We start from the raw sequence: 18,392 nt of genomic DNA, 5'->3' as shown, positions 1-18,392 counted from the left end.
TGTTTTAAATAAGCGACCTCTAGTGGCAAAAATTACATATTGTGCCTTTAACAGATAATCTTTAAAAATAATAGGAATGGAAATATGCCTTTGTGCATTACAGTAATAAGAAGAATTGTTTCCAAGGCATTGCTATGCAGTTGTTTCTCTTAGTGATCACAAAAGGAATAGCACATTTCAAGCCACACAATCTGAGATATCATTCATGCACAATATGTTCTACAGGCAAGATAAACCCCAAAATGTAATTCTTAAGATTAGGGATTTGAACAAACCCCAAATTATAAGTATGAGCTTGACTTAGTAAGTACCACCAATGAATGAATGAATCTCTCAGGTCTGCAGAGCAAAGGTCCAAGTTACCATGTCTCCTTCCTTAGACCTAAATATACATGATGACTAATATTCTCATATTATGGACACAAACAATAATAATGACTTAACCACATACACATACCTGCAGACATCCTAGACCTGAAACAGAAGCACTAGAGAAAGCTACAGAACAATCAGACATCAATAAAAGTTAAAATAATTTTAATGCAAACAGTCATCTTAAATAGGTTGCATATCAGCAATCTGACAACTACAGGTTGTCAATAAAACATTTTACAAACCAGAAAGGCAGTCTGATTTCAAACATATCTTTGGCAGATCCACATCCAGATTCTTCCAACAAAACTGCCCATCTTTCAAGACCAAACCTCAGAAGAGAGGCCAGTGTCACGTTCATATTTGCATGTGCGTTTATAAAGTGCAGCATTATACCATACAGTCCTGATTAAAATACAATCCTCACCAAATCAAAATGGAGTTGATCCCAAGACCTCACGAGAGGCTGAATCTTATGATAGTTGAGATGGCTGCGGCATATGGAGTTAGTAATGATAAAAGCTACTTAGAGCTCCGCTCTCCTGCAACCCAGTACTCCTCTGTTTGCATCTCAGTAAGGCGAGATACTGTCCTCTGGAAGGCGAACACCTCCTCCTCCCCCGTGAAGATGGCCAGCGAGCTGCCTGCATCCTGACACATTAAAAGAGCTAATCAAATCACTGCCGCCCAGCCGATGTGAAGAGATCAACTATTTTTTATTTAAAGTGTAGTCTATTTTTTAAGACCATTCAGAGGTTATTTATTTTTATGACAATTAAGCACACAGCAGCTACTATAACGAATCTTAACATTCTCAGTAGTGATTCTCATGACTGCAATATGCTTATATCAGCATAAATTACATGCAGTAACATGTCGCAGATATATTTGACCATTAAAATACAGTTATATTGCAGTAATGTGATTCTTTGGATTACAATAATGAAAAAAAAAAAAAATGTGGCTGGGGGTGGGGGTGGGGTAATAAATAGCACCAAAAACAGGCTTTATTTTATTTGAGTAAAATATATCTTGTCATTTTATCATATTTATAGTTTGTGGGATGGATTTTGGTTAAAACACGTTTTAAAGTTTGGGGTCAGTAAGATTTTTCTTTTAACTAAATTAACACTTATTCAGCAAAGATGCATTAAATTAATCAAAAGTTGCAGTAAAGACATTTATAATGTCACAAAAGATTTTCCACAACTGTTTTCAACATTAATAAGCAATGTTTCTCGGGCAGCAAATCAGCATATTAGAATGATTATATATATATATATATATATATATATATATATATATATATATATATATATATATATATATAAAAAACATACATATAAGGATAGACAAAATTTCAGGGGCTTCTCACAGATTCATAATAAAATCATTCAGATTGCAAAAAAATAAATAAATAAAAAATAACTACTTTAGTTCACATGAACTAAGATTGAACAATACTTTGAAAGCATTTATTAATCTTAGTTAATGTTAATTTCAACATTTACTAATACATTATTAAAATCAAATGTTGTATTTGTTAACATTAGTTAATGCACTGTGAACTAACATGAACAATGTACTGTATTTTTATTAACATTAACAAAGATTAATAAATACTGTAACAAATGTATTGCTCATTGTTAATTCATGTTAATGTAGTTAATACAGTATATGTTAACAAATGAGACCTTATCATAAAGTGTTACCAAAAATCATTTTCTTTTTCCATTCTCAAAGAATTTAAATAGGTAAAGATTTGTAAATTACCCTTGAAATGCCCAGATCATCCAATAAAACATGAGTGTCATGATGGTCATGATCGTCGTGATGTTCATGAACAAACAGCTCATCTAATGGAGCATCTGCCTGCAGCACCACACGAACCTGCGGAGATTTTCCACCGAACTGTCAGAGGTTCCTTTAAGACCTTCCAACAAAAATCTCAAGCGTCTCACGACTTACCTTGTGCTCATATAGTGCATCAATGAGAGTTATAAAGCGTCTGGCCTGCGTCTTCTTGTTCAAAGTGAGCAAAGGAATGTTTCGGATGAAAACTGTGTCAAACACAGCAGACATCTCCAGGTAGTCGCTGGCTCCTATAGGCTAAGAGTAAAAACACCACAATACTGACTGATTCTAGTTCATTTTAATGACTGAATGCGAGTTGGCATGGAAAACACAAACTTACCCGGTCACACAGCTCCTCAAATGTGCAGTCTGCTATGGTCCCACATGCTTTGTCAAGTGTCAATATCCTGCCATGTACCTTTAGAGATCTGGGTCGGGTAACTGTGATAAACAAAATTAACCTGAATCAAATGTGCATAACAAAAAAGTTTTATGGCTGGTAAAAAAAAAAATAATAATAATAATAATAAAGGCCAGTAATTCTTAATTCAGTTACTCTGTAACACACATAATGGCAACTCACATTTACATCTGTAGCACTATGACATCTAATGGTCTGTCATTAGAAATTCTTTTGTTGAGGTGTTTATACTGATACACCATCAGCTAATTAAACAAGACTGTTTTGTGTTCTTCAGAGAACACATCAGCACCCAACTTACTGTCATTCTGTTTGAAGGCCATCTCATCAAACAGCTTATCGAGTGTTGCATTAACATCAGGTTCACTGGAACTAAATTAAAAAAAAATATTTAATAAATAATTAATCACTTCATAATACAACCTTTTTATTCAAAAGCACCAACACTCACTGCTTTGTCATGTTTTGGATGTTAAATACTTTTTCCTATTCCATCTTAATATGACAACTATAAGGAAGCAATTCATATGATGATATTCGAAAAGTGGTGCTTCCTGACTGGCCCAAGTGACACGGTCTCATATAATGGTGCAAGTTTGGACCCTTTGAAAACAATCATTACTTTTGCAGCCCTGTTCGGTAATGCTTGCAGTGCAGAAATTACACTTCATTACACAGCTTTAAATACTTCAGAAAATAATTTAAAGATGCATGTCTGTGTTTAAAGAAAGACTCAACTTGCATTACTGAAATGATTAAAACTGTGTCACTAAACTAATGCAGTAACATCTCATTTTGTACAACATAATGAATTTACTCACAGATAGAAGAGTTTTCCGGCTGCAGGGCGATTTCTTCTCCGATAATCTATTCCAGAATCCAGACGTAGTGTTTGGCAATACTCCTGTTTAAAAGAATTTGACCACTGAATTACATGCAGTACTTCCATCCAAAAATAACAAAATTAACAGGCATTAAAAGGGACCTATAATGCCCCTTTCACAAGATGTGATATAAGTCTCTGGTGTCCCCAGAATGTGTCTGTGAAATTTCAGCTCAAAATACCACACAGATCATTTATTATAGCTTGTCAAATTTGCCCCTATTTGGAGTGAGAGAAAAAAATACGCCATTTGTGTGTCTGTCCCTTTAAATTCAAATGAGCTGCTGCTCCCGGCCGCTTTCCAGAAGATGGCGGAGCTTTAACAGTTCGTGCTTCGGTTGGCACGACAAAGCTGGAGAATCTCACGCAGCCAAAATGAGGATTGTCAGTAATGGTGTTCAGCCTTACACTGTTCAAACCAGAGCTGGACACTGATGGAGAGACTCAGGAAGAAGTTACAACTTTTACAATGCAACTGGACGTTTCTGAATAGTTAGTGGATAAATTTATGTAGTTGCTGTGGAGTTGATTCAACTCATCAACTAGAAATGTGCCGTCATGTTAATCTTTTGTGCAAATCCGGCATTGAATTGACCTTCGTTTGTGAAGCAGTCCGGGGTAAAATGACGACATGGCAACAACACTTCCTCCATGTTCTTGGGGGCAGGTTTTATGTAAATTTTAGGGTTAGTGATGTCACTAACTCAGGAAGAAGCTCACTGTAGTCCCTACCAGCCGTTTGTTGTAGTCCTTAAAAAGCAATTTCTGTAAAAGAAAATATCTCCCTTTGCATTGAACTTTGAGCATCAGAACTTTACAGATGTTGTTTATGCTCTAACAGCAACAGTACACACTAACTAAAGTTAAAAATGTGAAATCATAATCAACCACCCCTTTAAGTACAGCAAGTAAGAACAATGAACACCACGCTAAGAGTATTAGATAATGAACAATGCTGAAGTGCTTACCTTTAGCACAGATATGAATGGCACAAAGTTCACCCTCTGCAATCCATTTTTGTACAGGTCTGTAAAACAAGATATTGTTCTCAGTACAAACTGGAATTTGGAAGCCAAGAGTTACTGAAAGAAACTGCACATCTGTGATGCTAGGACAGTCACTAGCTATGTTTCCATCCAAAGCTGCGAATTTAACTTATGCACAAAATTGGAATATAGTATAAAATATTTGCACCGTTTCCATCAGATGTGTTCTCTTGAAGAAAATAGTCACTTCCTGGGAAATCCACACAAAACGTCTTTAATTAAATTTGGAAGGCGGAAACATGGAATTGCAGCAAAATCAGGAAAGCCAATGTTGCTCTTTTTTGTGCATCATAAATGACTTGCGCTTCGGAGCAACACATCTAAACACTGTCATGTTATCTTGATTTAGATGCTTCATGTTTGGGAACGCAATTGTGTAAAACGGTTCTGAGAGGTAACTGTACTAAATCATTTTGATGACATACTTTGGCTCAGGCATTTCAGAATGACCAAACCAGCATTTGAGATGCTAGTTAGTCCAGTTATCCAAACAGGTGAGGCAAAGTCACGTGAGTTTTTCTCATTTGTTATGTTATGCGCATGTATTATTATCGGATAAAAATCTGCCTCAATTGAGTGCATACTTTTTAATACACATTTTTCGAATTGATTTGCATCTGGCTATTTCCATCCAGCCTTTTTTTTCATGAACTGGTGGATAGGTGGATGGAAACATAACTATTGGTGGTTATTAAATCAAACTGCCATACACATCACACTGAAGAAATAAATTCACAAATAATAGGCTTTGCAATGAGTCTCGATTAGTACAAGCAACTATGTCACCCACAGACCCGAAATAATGTGTATAACACCTAGGCACTGTTTACACCTGGTATTAAGAAGCATTTTGGTTGATCGGATTGGCACTAAATACAGGTGTAAATGGGGTGTAAAATGTTTTGAGCTTGTTCACTTTCGACCACTTCCAGAGGTAGTTAGAAACACATTTGACTGGATTGCTTTCGTAGTGTAGACCCTCATGTGGTCGAATGCGTTCAAACAGCTGCAAAAGACCTCCTACTCACAAACATTATGGGAAGCACGCTAGCCAGACGGAATTAAAACTTTATTGGCTGAAGACTCAAAAAGACAAAAAACGTACTAAGCACAATGTTTTCTCACAATTCCTGATTTCTAACACACAGTTGCAGCTGTCAGAGCAGAAACGACGTCTCCGATCGTGTTAATATCTAAATTGCGCGAGCTTGTTTTGTCCATTAGATCAACATATCTGAAAAAAACATACATTTACCAGCCCATAGACCCTCCCCTCGAAGAAATCAGGACAGAAGTGGTCGAAAGTGGACAAAAGAGACGGATTAAAATACCAGGTGTAAACGGGTATGTGTCTCCCTCGTCTACTTGTGACCTGATCGACCAAAACGCATCTTAATACCAGGTGTAAACAGCCTACATACACTCCAGTAACAACATATCAATATTTTGACTCTTTTGTGGATTATTTGCTTTTTACCATCAGGAGGCCGGTTGGAAGTGGCAACAACTACAACCCCATTCAGAAAGAGGTTCTCAAAGAGCTGCTTAAGGATCATGGCATCTGCAATATCAGTGACCTAATGAACAGAGAAAGCAAAAGAAACATTAACAATCAATACTGATTATTCTCTGTACCAGTTTGATTGTCACTGCATGGTTTTATAAGATAACTTAAGAAGATCTCAGCACACTGAAGTGATCACAAAGCTTGATTAGATTGCAACGATACAATTACAAAGTGAATCATTCACCTGAAACTCATCAAAACACAGAAGGCAGGCCTCCTCGCTGATTTCTTCAGCAACCGGTGCAATAGGATCGTACGCCTTTGCCATTTTACCCACTTTTCTTTTGGGTAAGCTTTGCTTGAGCCGATGGATTCCTACATAAACATGACTCTATCTGAGTGAGAGCAAATAATGGGAACTTTACTATTTTGGCATCAGTTTATTCTTACACGGGTCATTTTTGGGCTCCAGGAATATTTCAGTCCCTCTGACTTTTTTTTAATATATATTAAATGATGGACTTTGTCAATTTTTGTCTGGCTTCATTTAAAAAAAAACAAAAAAACATTGAAAATAAACAATATGAAAATAATGTCCATATCAGACAATGATGGAAAATAACCTGTAATACCAGAGGCAAGGAAAATATTCTGGCAGTTTGATATATGCCAAATATTATGGGGTAGTCATAAAATGTATTAAATTAATATAATAAAAACAATAAATAAATATAAAATTAGCAGAACCTAAGAATTATCAGTGCACAAACATTAATAGAGCACATGTAAATTTAGAGTCTTAAAAACTGAACTAAAAGCCTAGTCATAAGAAACTTACGTTTATGTACATCTAACATGAATCCATGAAAATGGACCCTTTTCTTCTTCTCTGTCTCTACATGATTATAAAACATGTCCATAACCATGGTTTTTCCTGTGCCTGTAAATGAGGAAATTCACACTGATAACAGAACTGAGCAATTTATTTCCAGTACAGTAAAGTTTATCTTACACTATGTGACAGCCACAACATAACGTTGCAAAACTTACCAACGTCTCCATATATGTAATAACCTTTTGGTGGCTTTTTCTGGGAGAAGAACTGTTGCAGATGTAAAAGAATCAAAAACATATAAAGTATAAGTTAGAATTGGATAAAAAAACACTTTCACAGTATCTGCAGGGTATATTTTGGTGGATTTAGGCCACACTTAATGTAACTTTGTGTTGTTTACCTTTGAAAAAAAGGATGAGCGGTCATTGCTGTAGCCTCGAAGATTCTTTTGCATCTGATCCAGTTTTTCCATAACAGCCTTTTGCTGCAAATCTTCTCGTAACAGCCCATCTCTAACAAGACTGTTGTAATGCTCCAAGGGTCCGTCAAAACTGCTGCTTGGAGAGGTTGTGGCACTGGGCTCTTCAACAGTCTGAGACAGCACACTTGTGGCAAGCCCTTCAAAAACAGAAAAGTGTTTCATGAGATTGAGTAAACAAGAGTGCACGTGTCGATCTGCACGACTGGAACTTGTCCATTCCTCTTGGTTAAAGATCATCAGTTTTAGGAGACCAGGGCTTTTGAATCAAGAGTACAATTTTTCAACGTTTTTCATAGATGTTGGTTTCAAACATCTAGTTTAAAACGGTTTAAAAATATAATTTATGTAAATTCCTTACAAACTGAAATTGCAATATTATCATAATTTCTGTAAAAAAGCTGTACAGAACACACTGACATATTATAGACAAGAGTCAAGTTCAGCTACATACAAATGAATTTCAAGAAGACACCGTCCTCAAGACACCGTCCTCAAGACAATTATAATCAAGTATTATAAAAACGTAAGGTTGGAGCAAGTTATTACATGTGATTTAATGTAATAAACACCCTGGGACACAAAAAGCCTTACAAATAGGGTAAAAAAGTACCTGACAACTATCGTACATATTTACACATACGTACATACATACTTATTTATAGATTTTTAAAATAAATTTCTTTTTTTCCATTTACATTGCTCTTATCTATCTAGAGTCAAACACACTCGGTGTTCTCGTCTTGTCAGGTTGTCAGTGTCAAAAGTCAAAATAATGACATTTATCACAAAAATATTACTGTCATTCAATTGTCATTAAAACCCTTACCTCTTCTAATACAGCTGATAATACTAGGCAAATTTGACTTCGACAGAAGCTTATTTTTTACACAAAACTGAAATCCAAGCGCCACCAAGGACGCTTTACCGGCTGCCATGATGATTCAAACTCCAGAAGCTTTATTGAAAGTGCGCCATGAACAGTGGAAATGGGCGTGGTCTTCGTGTAAGGGACTATATGACTCATGAATATTAATTATGTGACGTGACGTTCTCTCAGCTCCACCAGCAAACAACGTCAGATTGACCTAATTTATATTAATAAGCTGAGACGGCCTTCCCCTGTCAAGATACACATGCATTCAACCCTCAAACGCAGAGTTTTCAGACATTAGAACCGGAAAATTAAAAAAAAAAAAAAAAACTCAGTTTTATTTCTAAAAACAGTTTTATTTCTCCACACAAGTAAACAGTAAAGTCTGTGGTTAACATTAGCTACTGAAAGAGATTAGTAGGATGCTAGTCACTCCCTGAAGAATACTGCATTTCTAACAAAAACAAGTAAAGATACCACACATAGTAACTTTTTTTTAAATTCTTTTTTACTAATTGAGGTGTCCTACCTGTTTGTATTTTTTCTTTCCTTTTAATGTTATGTTCGTTGTATTTCAATGCAGTGTTGTTTCTTCTTTGCAAATAAAACAATAGCCATGTTAGTATGATCTGTGTCCATGTAAAATCTTTCCATATGTGGAAGGATTTCATAATGAGTAAGTCAGATGCTCTCATTGAATAATACGTATATAATGACAGCCAGCAGCCTACAATCTCATCTCCCCGTCCACCTCTTCCATTATATTAGCTTTACAGAAGAATGTTTTATGAACATATGATGGGAAGCAGCCCAGGATCTGGATGCCTGTTGCTATGACAACAACAGAGCTCCTAGAGCCTGAAGGCTCGGTGACTGTGCAGCATCATCCACACTGTAACACACACTTTGGCTTCATGACATGCTGTGCCATTCGCTTTGCTTACTGTGGATGATGAGCTGAGTTCATCCAGGAGCAACTCTGCTGAAGCTCTCCTTCAACTTTTGCAAGCATCTTCATATTCTCACCTATACTTGCCCTTGACTGGAAGATCAGGTGAGAAGGTTGTTTTAGCTGCACACTGTATCTGATTATGTGTGGTGCATTTCATTCTCAAAGAGCCAGTGTCCATAGCTACTTAATGCAGGAGCATGCTGAAAGCCGTGAGGGAGATGGATGTTTATGTGTTTGTATCCATGGTAAAACCACTTGTCTTCCCCTTCACTCAATGCTTTGTCTAATGAGACGACTGGAGCCTGTATGTGTTAAGACTCAGTGTTATAGATCTGTGCATTTTGAAGGGAGGTTTACTGAAGAATAATGCACACATCACAGGCAGCAGCGCGACTACTAGGTAACTATAATTAACTGCCATGTTAATGAGGGTTAATGAGACTATAAAAATGCAATTGTAAGAAAAGCTTGTTTATAAAAAATTAACATATTGCACATTCAGTAGGCCTATTTCTGTTTGTTTAGCAACATTTGATAACCCAAACCCCAAATCTATCTATCTATCTATCTATCTACAACCCCAAATTCCAGAAATGTTGGGACGTTTTTTAAATTTGAATAAAATGAAAACTAAAAGACTTTCAAATCACATGAGCCAATATTTTATTCACAATAGAACATAGAAAACAAAACAAATGTTTAAACTGAGAAATTTTACACTTTTATGTACTAAATGACCTCATTTCAAATTTGATGTCTGCTACAGGTCTCAAAAAAGTTGGCACAGGGGCAAGAAATTTTGAAAAGATTCAGCTGGGAGAACATCTAGCAACTAATTAATTGATATCAGGTCTGTAACATGATTAGCTATAAAAGGGATGTCTTAGAGAGGCAGAATCTCTCAGAAGTAAAGATGTGCAGAGCTGTGAAAGAGTGCATGAAAAGATTGTGGAATACTTTAAAAACAATGTTTCTCAATGTCAAATTGCAAAGGCTTTGCAAGTCTCATCGTCTACAGTGCATAACATCATCAAAAGATTCAGAGAAACTGGAGAAATCTGAAAAACTGGAGAAATGCCTGTGGTCTTCGGGCCCTCAGACGACACTGCATCACTCATCTGCATGATTGTGTCAATGACATTACTAAATGTACCCAGGAATACTTCCAGAAACCACTGTCGGTAAACACAATCCGCCGTGCCATCTGCAGATGCCAACTAAAGCTCTATCATGCAAAAAGGAAGCCATATGTGAACATGGTCCAGAAACGCTGTCGTGTCCTGTGGGCCAAGGCTCATTTAAAATGGACTGTTTCAAAGTGGAAAAGTGTTCTATGGTCAGACGAGTCCAAATTTGACATTCTTGTTGGAAATCACGGACGCTGTGTCCTCCAGGCTAAAGAGAAGGGAAACCTTCCATCGTGTTATCAGCGTTCAGTTCAAAAGCCAGCATCTCTGATGGTATGGGGGTGCATAAGTACATACGGTATGGGCAGCTTGCATGTTTTGGAAGGCACTATGAATGCTGAAAGGTATATAAAGGTTTTAGATCAACATTAAATGAAAAATACGTCAAAGACGACCACAAACTCTTCAGCAGCTGGAAACCTATATCAGGCAAGAATGGGACCAAATTTCAACACCAAAACTCCAGAAACTCATAACCTCGATGCCCAGACGTCTTCACACTGTTTTGAAAAGAAGAGATGCTACACTATGGTAAACATGCCTTCGTCCTATTTTGAGACCTGTAGCAGGCATCAAATTTGAAATGAGCTCATTTTGTGCATAAAATTGTAAAAAAAAATATATATATATATAATTTTCTGTTGACCACGGCAGTCACCAAGCTGTCAGTCTGCTTTCTATACTATACTATACAAGATTGTCAGTTTTGTCTAGCTGAATGCTCTGGTGTATCACACTGAGCTTTTTAGATACACATTTCAACAGCGGGTAAAAATTTACTAGGAAAAGTCAATACTGTATATTACACAAAAGAAAACATTTATATTTATACAGCACATTTATTTTTGTAGAAATGTTAGACTGAAAATTCACAGTTGATTTTTATACACTCTATTATGTCTTCACCTAACACCACCACACACTCTTACAAATCGTCCTATAGCTCTTCCATGACAAGAAACTTTGAATTTTCAGTTCACATGTAACACATTTCAGCAAAAATAAATGTACTGTATAAATACATTTGTACTGCTCTAGCAGCTTTTGTTTAGGGCTGTTCAAAAATAGTAATGACTGTGCTGTGGGCAAATTCCATATATCATTCCATATATATCGATTGATAAGATCAGCGTTGGGGGTAACACATTACAAGTAACGCGAGTCACGGATTCAGATTACTTTTTTCAAGTAACCAGTAAAGTAACGTATTACTTTTAAATTTTCAACAAAATATCTGAGTTACTTTTTCAATTAAGTAATGCAAGTTACTTTGTTTTCCCATGCACTTATTGACTGACAGCTCTCCTGTCCCCATGTTGACAGAAATTGGGATTAAGTGCAGAGGCGTTATGTGCGCTGTGTAACCATGATGGTTATTCTAGACTAGTTCTAGACTAAATGTGAGCATCCATTTACTCATTTACCACTACTCCTGCATCTTATTCTTCTGTATTCCAGAATGGCAGCACAGCTGAAAGGCTTGTTTGTTTGAGCTGCGCTCTCTACTGTACAGGCATAAATATGCATTTCCTTCAGCCTGAGGCTTATTCATTTCATTTTTGGTGTGAAAGTGCCTTAACATTTGCCAAAAATAAAACTTATTTGTTGTTATACAAACAAACAAGCAAACAGCCCAGCCCAGATGAGAAACAGTAACGCAAAAGTAACGTAACACATTACTTTCCATTAAAAGTAATTAAGTAACGCAATTAGTTACTTTTTTAGGGAGTAACGCAATATTGTAATGCATTACTTTCAAAAGTAACTTTCCCCAACACTGGATAAGATTGGTATGATTTCTATTGCATTACAATTGCAGGTCATTTGCCGATTTAGCAGACATTATAAACTTTGCATGTCAGATATTTACGGAATATACATGCATGTCAGACAGATTTTAATAACTGAATGATCATTTGCTTGTGATGGCTCTCATGATCAAATAATGTTTAGAAGTTGTGAAGAGACAATTTCACTGAGACCAGCTCATCAGTTTTGATCAAAAAGATTTTTTTTTTTTAAAGTGGTAATTTGTGCAAATTGTAGGCAACTGTACTTACTCTTTTGCACACATGTGCCAAAACACATGCAATTTGCTTAGTTTTTCTCAGTTGCTTTGGTACCTTTCTTGAATCATCCTTAAAATTTGCAAATCTGTAAGTTTCTCGAAATAATTTGTACAAACAGCACAACACAATGCAAAAGCCTGTAACTTGTTCAAAATCCTTCAGTTCATCTCTCACACGTATTTATATCAATGAACATATCAGTGTCATCAGAATGACAAGTCCTTTGTCACTGTTCACAAACCAGATGTGACCAAAATGTTTAGCCACGTTGTCAATATAACAGTGCCCCTTTCACCACACATCCTTACTCCTCTTCTTCTCCCCGGCTGTTGACCCTGTTTGTTTCCTTGTTGTTCTTCCATTATAAGAAATTGTAACTCTGTGTTGTGCTCTGTCTGTATATGCTTTCCAATTGAAGATTCATGACATGTATCCAGAGTTGATAATTGGTTAATCTAATGCTTTACATTATCTTTCAGTAGTGAAATTTAAGATTCTCCTGCGCAATTCATCAATTCAGGACACATTTACAAAAAAAATAAAATAAATAATAATCTAATAGAAATGCATAGAAAATACGCATTATGATAACTAGTTCAACCATTTTGCATTTAATGACTTATGCAATGGACTCCTCAACAGTAGACCAGTATAATACATTTTGAGCAACATGACATTAGCAATTGATAATGTAGGAAACAGCAGACAACTGTACACATAATCAATTGAATGTAGCAAAGCACTTGCAACTTGTTCAAGAATGAGAAATTGCTTTTATAATGTGCATAAGTGACTAGATGATGTGGAGGTTGAACAAGTAGTTTTGAGAATTTTAGTTGTGATCTGAGAAATGTAATAAAGCGACTGAGAAAAACTGTAATTAAATCAATAAGGAATTCAAATCTGATGTGAACAAGAAACTAATTGTTCAGAGATCTGAACTAAAAAAAAATTCTCATTCGAGAATTGAGCCAAAGTGATTGAGAAAAACTGGAATGTATTTTCATTAAACACTTTCAGTAATGTTTTTAGAGTAAAAAAGAAAATGTTTTTCTTTTTATTACTTTTATTTTGAGAATCACCCACAAGCATCTTTCCAAGTAGCTATTACTAACAATTTGATGTTGACAGTTCCTTTGAACCAATTCATTTCCATTGCTTTTCCAAATGCTTGTGCTTATAACTCATTTTATGCAGATTGCACTCATAAACAGTCTCAGAGCTCAGAAGATATTTTACAGTGGAGCACAAATATTCACTGTAGAAATTTCCATTACTGGTAATCATCATTTTTCAGTGTTAGTATGAACCATGAATGTCCCCCTAATCAAAAAATGTAGTTAGCAGCACATTTTGACAGAGTGAAACCTAATGGCCAGTAACCCGTCATGTCAATATTCTCTGTTTGTTGTCTATAGATCTAACGTGTGTTCTTGTGGATTCAGCACAAAGGCCAAACAACAGGAGTGAAATGCAATCAGCTTCATTGACCGGCTCATTCGTCCCCAGCCAGACATGAATGATACCGGGCCGCAAATGCGGCAGAACCACATTTCATTATCCTGAGTCTCTCCCTGCAGTGAAGGTTGTGAAGAAAAGGGGAGAAACACATTTAAGATTATTACTTCTAAAGACTATCTACAGTATGTCATCATCTAATCTTGATTTTCTATGGCAAGCAGCTTGTTGAGAATAGCTTTGCTATTTCTGCAATGTCTGCTTTTATAAGTGATGAAACTTTCACCTGAAAATTCACTGCTGTGTTTCAAAGGAAAGACCTGAGACATATTCAGACCAGAATATCAGACTTTTGAGGACCATTTTCCGGCCAGTAAGAAACCAACTAGCAGAACCAGAACAATCAGAACACCATACACTCTAAAAAATGCTGGGTTAAAAACAACACAAGTTGGGTTGAAAATGGACAAACCCAGCGAATGGGTTGTTTTAACCCAGCAATTGGGTTAAATATTTGCCCAACCTGCTGGGTAGTTTTATTTAACTCAACTATTGTGTAAAAATTACTGTACTGTTTGCTTAAAATGAACCCAAAGTATGTTGGAAATTAACATTTATTAATATGTTTATTAAGTTTAATGAATAATACTTAAACAATAAACATTTATTAAATTGCTTATTAATAAATGTTCACCTTTTGATTATTATTGTAGCCTCTAGTAATTATGTGTCTGATTTTTAATTTCCAACATACTTTGGGTTAATTTTAAGACAACCAAATAGTAATTTTTTAACAATAGTTAATTGGGTTAAATAAAACTGCCCAGCATGTTGGGCAAACATTTAACCCAACCACTGGGTTTGTCTCATTTTCAACCCAACTTGGATTGTTTTTAACCCAGCATTTTTTAAAGTGTAGCATAGCAACACATAAAAAACAACATAGCAACACCCTGACAACCACACACAACACATTTTCAGATGTGGAGCTCAAAATTAATTTTTTTATGTCATCTATTCATCATCTGTTTCTATTTGTCCACACTGCTCTTTAAAGCAGCTGCTGCATTCATCCATCATGTCTGTTATTGATTAAAAGTCAGTTGACCTCGGCTAAGTACCTTCTTAAGTTATAATTAGACATTATGGCTTTATACTGAAAGCTTGATTCTCCCACTGGCTGCTGAAGGCAAGAATAGTGATGTCACCACGGCTATTTCCCACAAAGCACCATTCCTGTACATGACATCATTCAGCTCATTGCCATGGAAAGCAGCTACAGCAGACATGGTCTTATTATTAGGAGATACAAGGGTTCATTGGCTTTACCATTGAAAAAAGTGTAACAGCCAACTTGGATCACATGTGCCTTGATAACCAATCACATTACAGCCTTGACGTCATTGAATTTCGTTGTGCGACAATCAATCACTGTTTGCGGATACCATGAATGAGAAGTGCCGTAAACTGAATGATACTGCATCGCACAATTGTCCATGACTTCTCTGATAAAACAGCATTTTTTCGGTGTAAACTCTAAAAAATAGATTAACCCAAAACAAATGTTGAATATTAGTCAATGAGCTGTCGATTCATTAAATGATAAGTTGTTTCCTCACAAAAGTGGTTTATTCAGTGTAGTGAAGCCTCTCCTCCATTGACAAAGGCCTTTGGTCTCCTTCCCTGTGTACTGCAGCATTAGCAGTTACGCTTTTTTTTTTTTTTGCTAACCTTGCAGGCTTGCCTTCAAGTGGCTGTGGCTACAGTCCCTTGTTCTACTACTGGTTGCATGATATAACATAGCCTATTTGCCCAGGGTTCGAAATGTTCAAATCAAAATCTTCCATGTAATCAACCCATTAGTTGGTAGAGAAAACATCAGGTACAGTTTCTTTATCTCAAGTGTCAGTAACACAATTAGTGAAGCATTGCTTTCTCTCCTTAAAGTGATAGAATGATATTACTCTCATGTTGTTCCAGCACAAAACAAAAGATCCCAAAAGAAGATATTTTGAGAGAATATTGGGTCAAAACAACATTGGACCTCACTGACTTCAATTGTATGGCCAGAAAAAACACTGAGGTGCTTATATTTTCTTTTGTGTTTCACAGAAGATAGAAGGTCATACAGGCATGAAACGATAATAGCCTATAATAATGAGCGAATGTGTTCATTTGAACCTGGTACTTGACACACATGATACTTTATGGTATTTCCAATGTGAATCATCCGAAAGCACTGTGGTTTCTCTTGACTTCACTGTTTTCTTCACCAAACTCGATTCCTCTTGACTTCACTAAATCCAGATGAGTCACCGGATCCTGAGGATTATTCAGCACAGCCGTCAGATTCAGTGAACCCCAGTGATTCACTCACATCCTGTGGGTTTCACTCATGCAGACGCACCTGCAGCGGGTCCAGACCAGTCCCTTCAACTCGCATCAGAGCAGGTAAGAAGGAAAGCCCTGCTTTATCTGTGATGAGAATAGAAGCATAAATGGACGGAATACAGGCCCTGTTACGTCAGAGGGGAAGCAGATTTTTCCTTTTTTTCTTGAAATTTTTACATCCTCAGAATGTCAGACCTCCACAGAGCAGGATCAGTCCACATGGTCAGTGGATAATGTTGTCTGGTTCATCAATCATTTCATAAGCTGGGCTCAAATGCAGATGTTGGAAGCATGTTAGCTTTTAATGCATTCAAGAAAATTTAACTTAAAAAATGTCTCATGTAAATTATTCTTGTTTTCTCATAGGAGACTGATGCTTTGCATTTGAGGAGTGATATAAACATAAATGACTGAAACTGCATGGGACCTGCCCTGCTACATCATTGAAAGATTAAAATAAACATTCTGTGTGTCACATTGCATATTTGTTGATTAAATCATTTCCATATGGGGTTCCTGAATGAATTATTCATTGCTGTTATACAATGTCATAAAAAAGGATTAATGATGATAGTAATAATTATATAAAGTGGTTTTAAACAAAAAGAAGCATTTATTCAGTGTTTAATTCAGTTCAATTTATTTATTTTTAAAGCACATTTAAATACAGCGCATGTTGTTCCAAAGTGCTGTACAGGTTAAGTAAATCAACAAATAAAACAAAGCATCAATCAATGATAAAAGAATTGACAAGATACACAATGCTTTTGTGTCTAATTAATCCAGTATATTAACATTAATAACATTAATAACCTTGATAAATGAAATCTTCATAGATGCATTTGTAAACATTTGAGTCACCTAATATTATTACTTTGAAATGCATTAGTCACGTTTAAAGGATTAGTTCACTTCAGAATTGAAATTTCCTGATAATTTAGTCACGCCCATGTCATCCAAGATGTTTATGTCTTTCTTTCTTCAGTCAAAAAGAAATTAAGGTTTTTGAGGAAAACATTCCAGGATTTTTCTCCATATAGTGGACTTCACTAGGGTTCAATGGGTGGAAGGTCCAAATTGCAGTTTCAGTGCAACTTTAAAGAGCTCTATGATCCCAGACAAGGAATAAGGGTCTTGTCTAGTGAAACGATCTGTCATTTTCTAAAAAGGGCAGAAGTACCGCGGTAGAGCGAAAAACTCCATCTCAGTTTCTCCTCCAACTTCAAAATCGTCCGACATCGTTGTTTTACCTTTTTTTTTTTGTAAAGGGCATTTGACTTTGTCTTTGCACGTTCGCTTTGTAGACACTGGATTGGTACCTGTGCACATGACCTTTCTAATGTGATTACGTAATGCGTGGCACATCGCAGAGCAGTGCAAAATGAGCATTTGTGGTTAAAAAGTATATATATATATATATATATATTTTTTTTTTTTTAAGAAAATGACCGATTGTTTCGCTAGATAAGAACCTTATTCCTCATCATGACCCCAGTGAAGTCCGCCAATGTGGATTCTCATTTTATTACAAGCTCTGTCACGTTCTGTTTTTGCAAGCAGAAGCTCCTCTGTTCATAATTTTTTTAAACAGGTAATTCCCTAGAGGTTCCAGATTTAGCTGCTCCATGTCAACCTTTCTAACTCGTTGTGACAACTAACCTATACCACTCCCACACCATACCTGAGCAGCTTTTCTCTATTTACAGATATGACGTCACGCACGGACAAATAATGCATGTACACAATATCCTGCAAAAACCATCCCGACCGTCTAAAATCTAAAAACTTACACGGATGAGCCAAAACATTATGACCAGTCACTGGTCAAGCAAATATCATTGATCTCCTCCTAACAAGGCCACATATTACGGTCTGGGTAGATTAGATGGTAAGCAAACAATCAGTTCTTTTAATCAACATGCTGGATGCAGATTAAATGGGGAGGAAGATCTGAGAGACTATAGGCCAAACTGTTATGGCAAGGCGACTGGGTCAGAGTATCTCTGAAACAGCGAGGCTTGTGTGTTGCTCTCGGTCAGCAGTGGTGAGAATTTACCAACAGTGG

At 36.3% G+C, this 18,392-nt stretch overlaps 1 protein-coding gene and 1 long non-coding RNA gene across 3 annotated transcripts; one reads left to right on the top strand and one right to left on the bottom strand.

Moving 5' to 3' along the window:
• Nucleotides 1–520: 520 nt before the first annotated feature.
• On the bottom strand, nucleotides 521–8,390 carry afg1la (AFG1 like ATPase a). The gene is made up of 13 exons (XM_051869391.1): nucleotides 8,226–8,390; nucleotides 7,319–7,536; nucleotides 7,134–7,185; nucleotides 6,922–7,023; nucleotides 6,328–6,458; nucleotides 6,054–6,153; nucleotides 4,499–4,557; nucleotides 3,469–3,551; nucleotides 2,949–3,019; nucleotides 2,567–2,667; nucleotides 2,341–2,481; nucleotides 2,146–2,262; nucleotides 521–1,023 (listed from the first exon to the last, which is right to left on the bottom strand). Exons 1-13 carry the CDS (start codon nucleotides 8,332–8,334, stop codon nucleotides 895–897), a joined length of 1,413 nt encoding a protein of 470 aa, XP_051725351.1. The 5' UTR covers nucleotides 8,335–8,390; the 3' UTR covers nucleotides 521–894.
• Nucleotides 8,391–9,163: 773 nt separating this feature from the next.
• Nucleotides 9,164–16,840, top strand: LOC127499203 (uncharacterized). 2 transcript variants are annotated; one of them, XR_007926072.1, is made up of 3 exons: nucleotides 9,164–9,324; nucleotides 13,897–16,387; nucleotides 16,694–16,840. It is a non-coding gene; the product is annotated as an uncharacterized LOC127499203 (long non-coding RNA). The 2 variants fall into 2 exon arrangements; XR_007926071.1 differs by lacking the exon at nucleotides 16,694–16,840 and having other exon boundaries at nucleotides 13,897–14,121; nucleotides 16,244–16,685.
• Nucleotides 16,841–18,392: the final 1,552 nt, after the last annotated feature.

The sequence above is a fragment of the Ctenopharyngodon idella genome, chromosome 17 (genome assembly GCF_019924925.1).
Source record: "Ctenopharyngodon idella isolate HZGC_01 chromosome 17, HZGC01, whole genome shotgun sequence".
Taxonomy (NCBI): domain Eukaryota; kingdom Metazoa; phylum Chordata; class Actinopteri; order Cypriniformes; family Xenocyprididae; genus Ctenopharyngodon; species Ctenopharyngodon idella.
The sequence above is the reverse complement of the archived record's forward strand: the minus strand, read 5'-3'. Positions and strand labels throughout refer to the sequence as shown.

Coding starts and splice junctions, on each gene's coding strand:
- afg1la (XM_051869391.1), bottom strand. CDS start 8,334: ATGGCAGCCGGTAAAGCGTCCTTGGTGGCGCTTGGATTTCAGTTTTGT. Junction 7,024..7,133: donor TTACATATATGGAGACGTTG/GTAAGTTTTGCA, acceptor CCTCATTTACAG/GCACAGGAAAAACCATGGTT. Junction 6,154..6,327: donor TGTGTTTTGATGAGTTTCAG/GTGAATGATTCA, acceptor TCTGTTCATTAG/GTCACTGATATTGCAGATGC.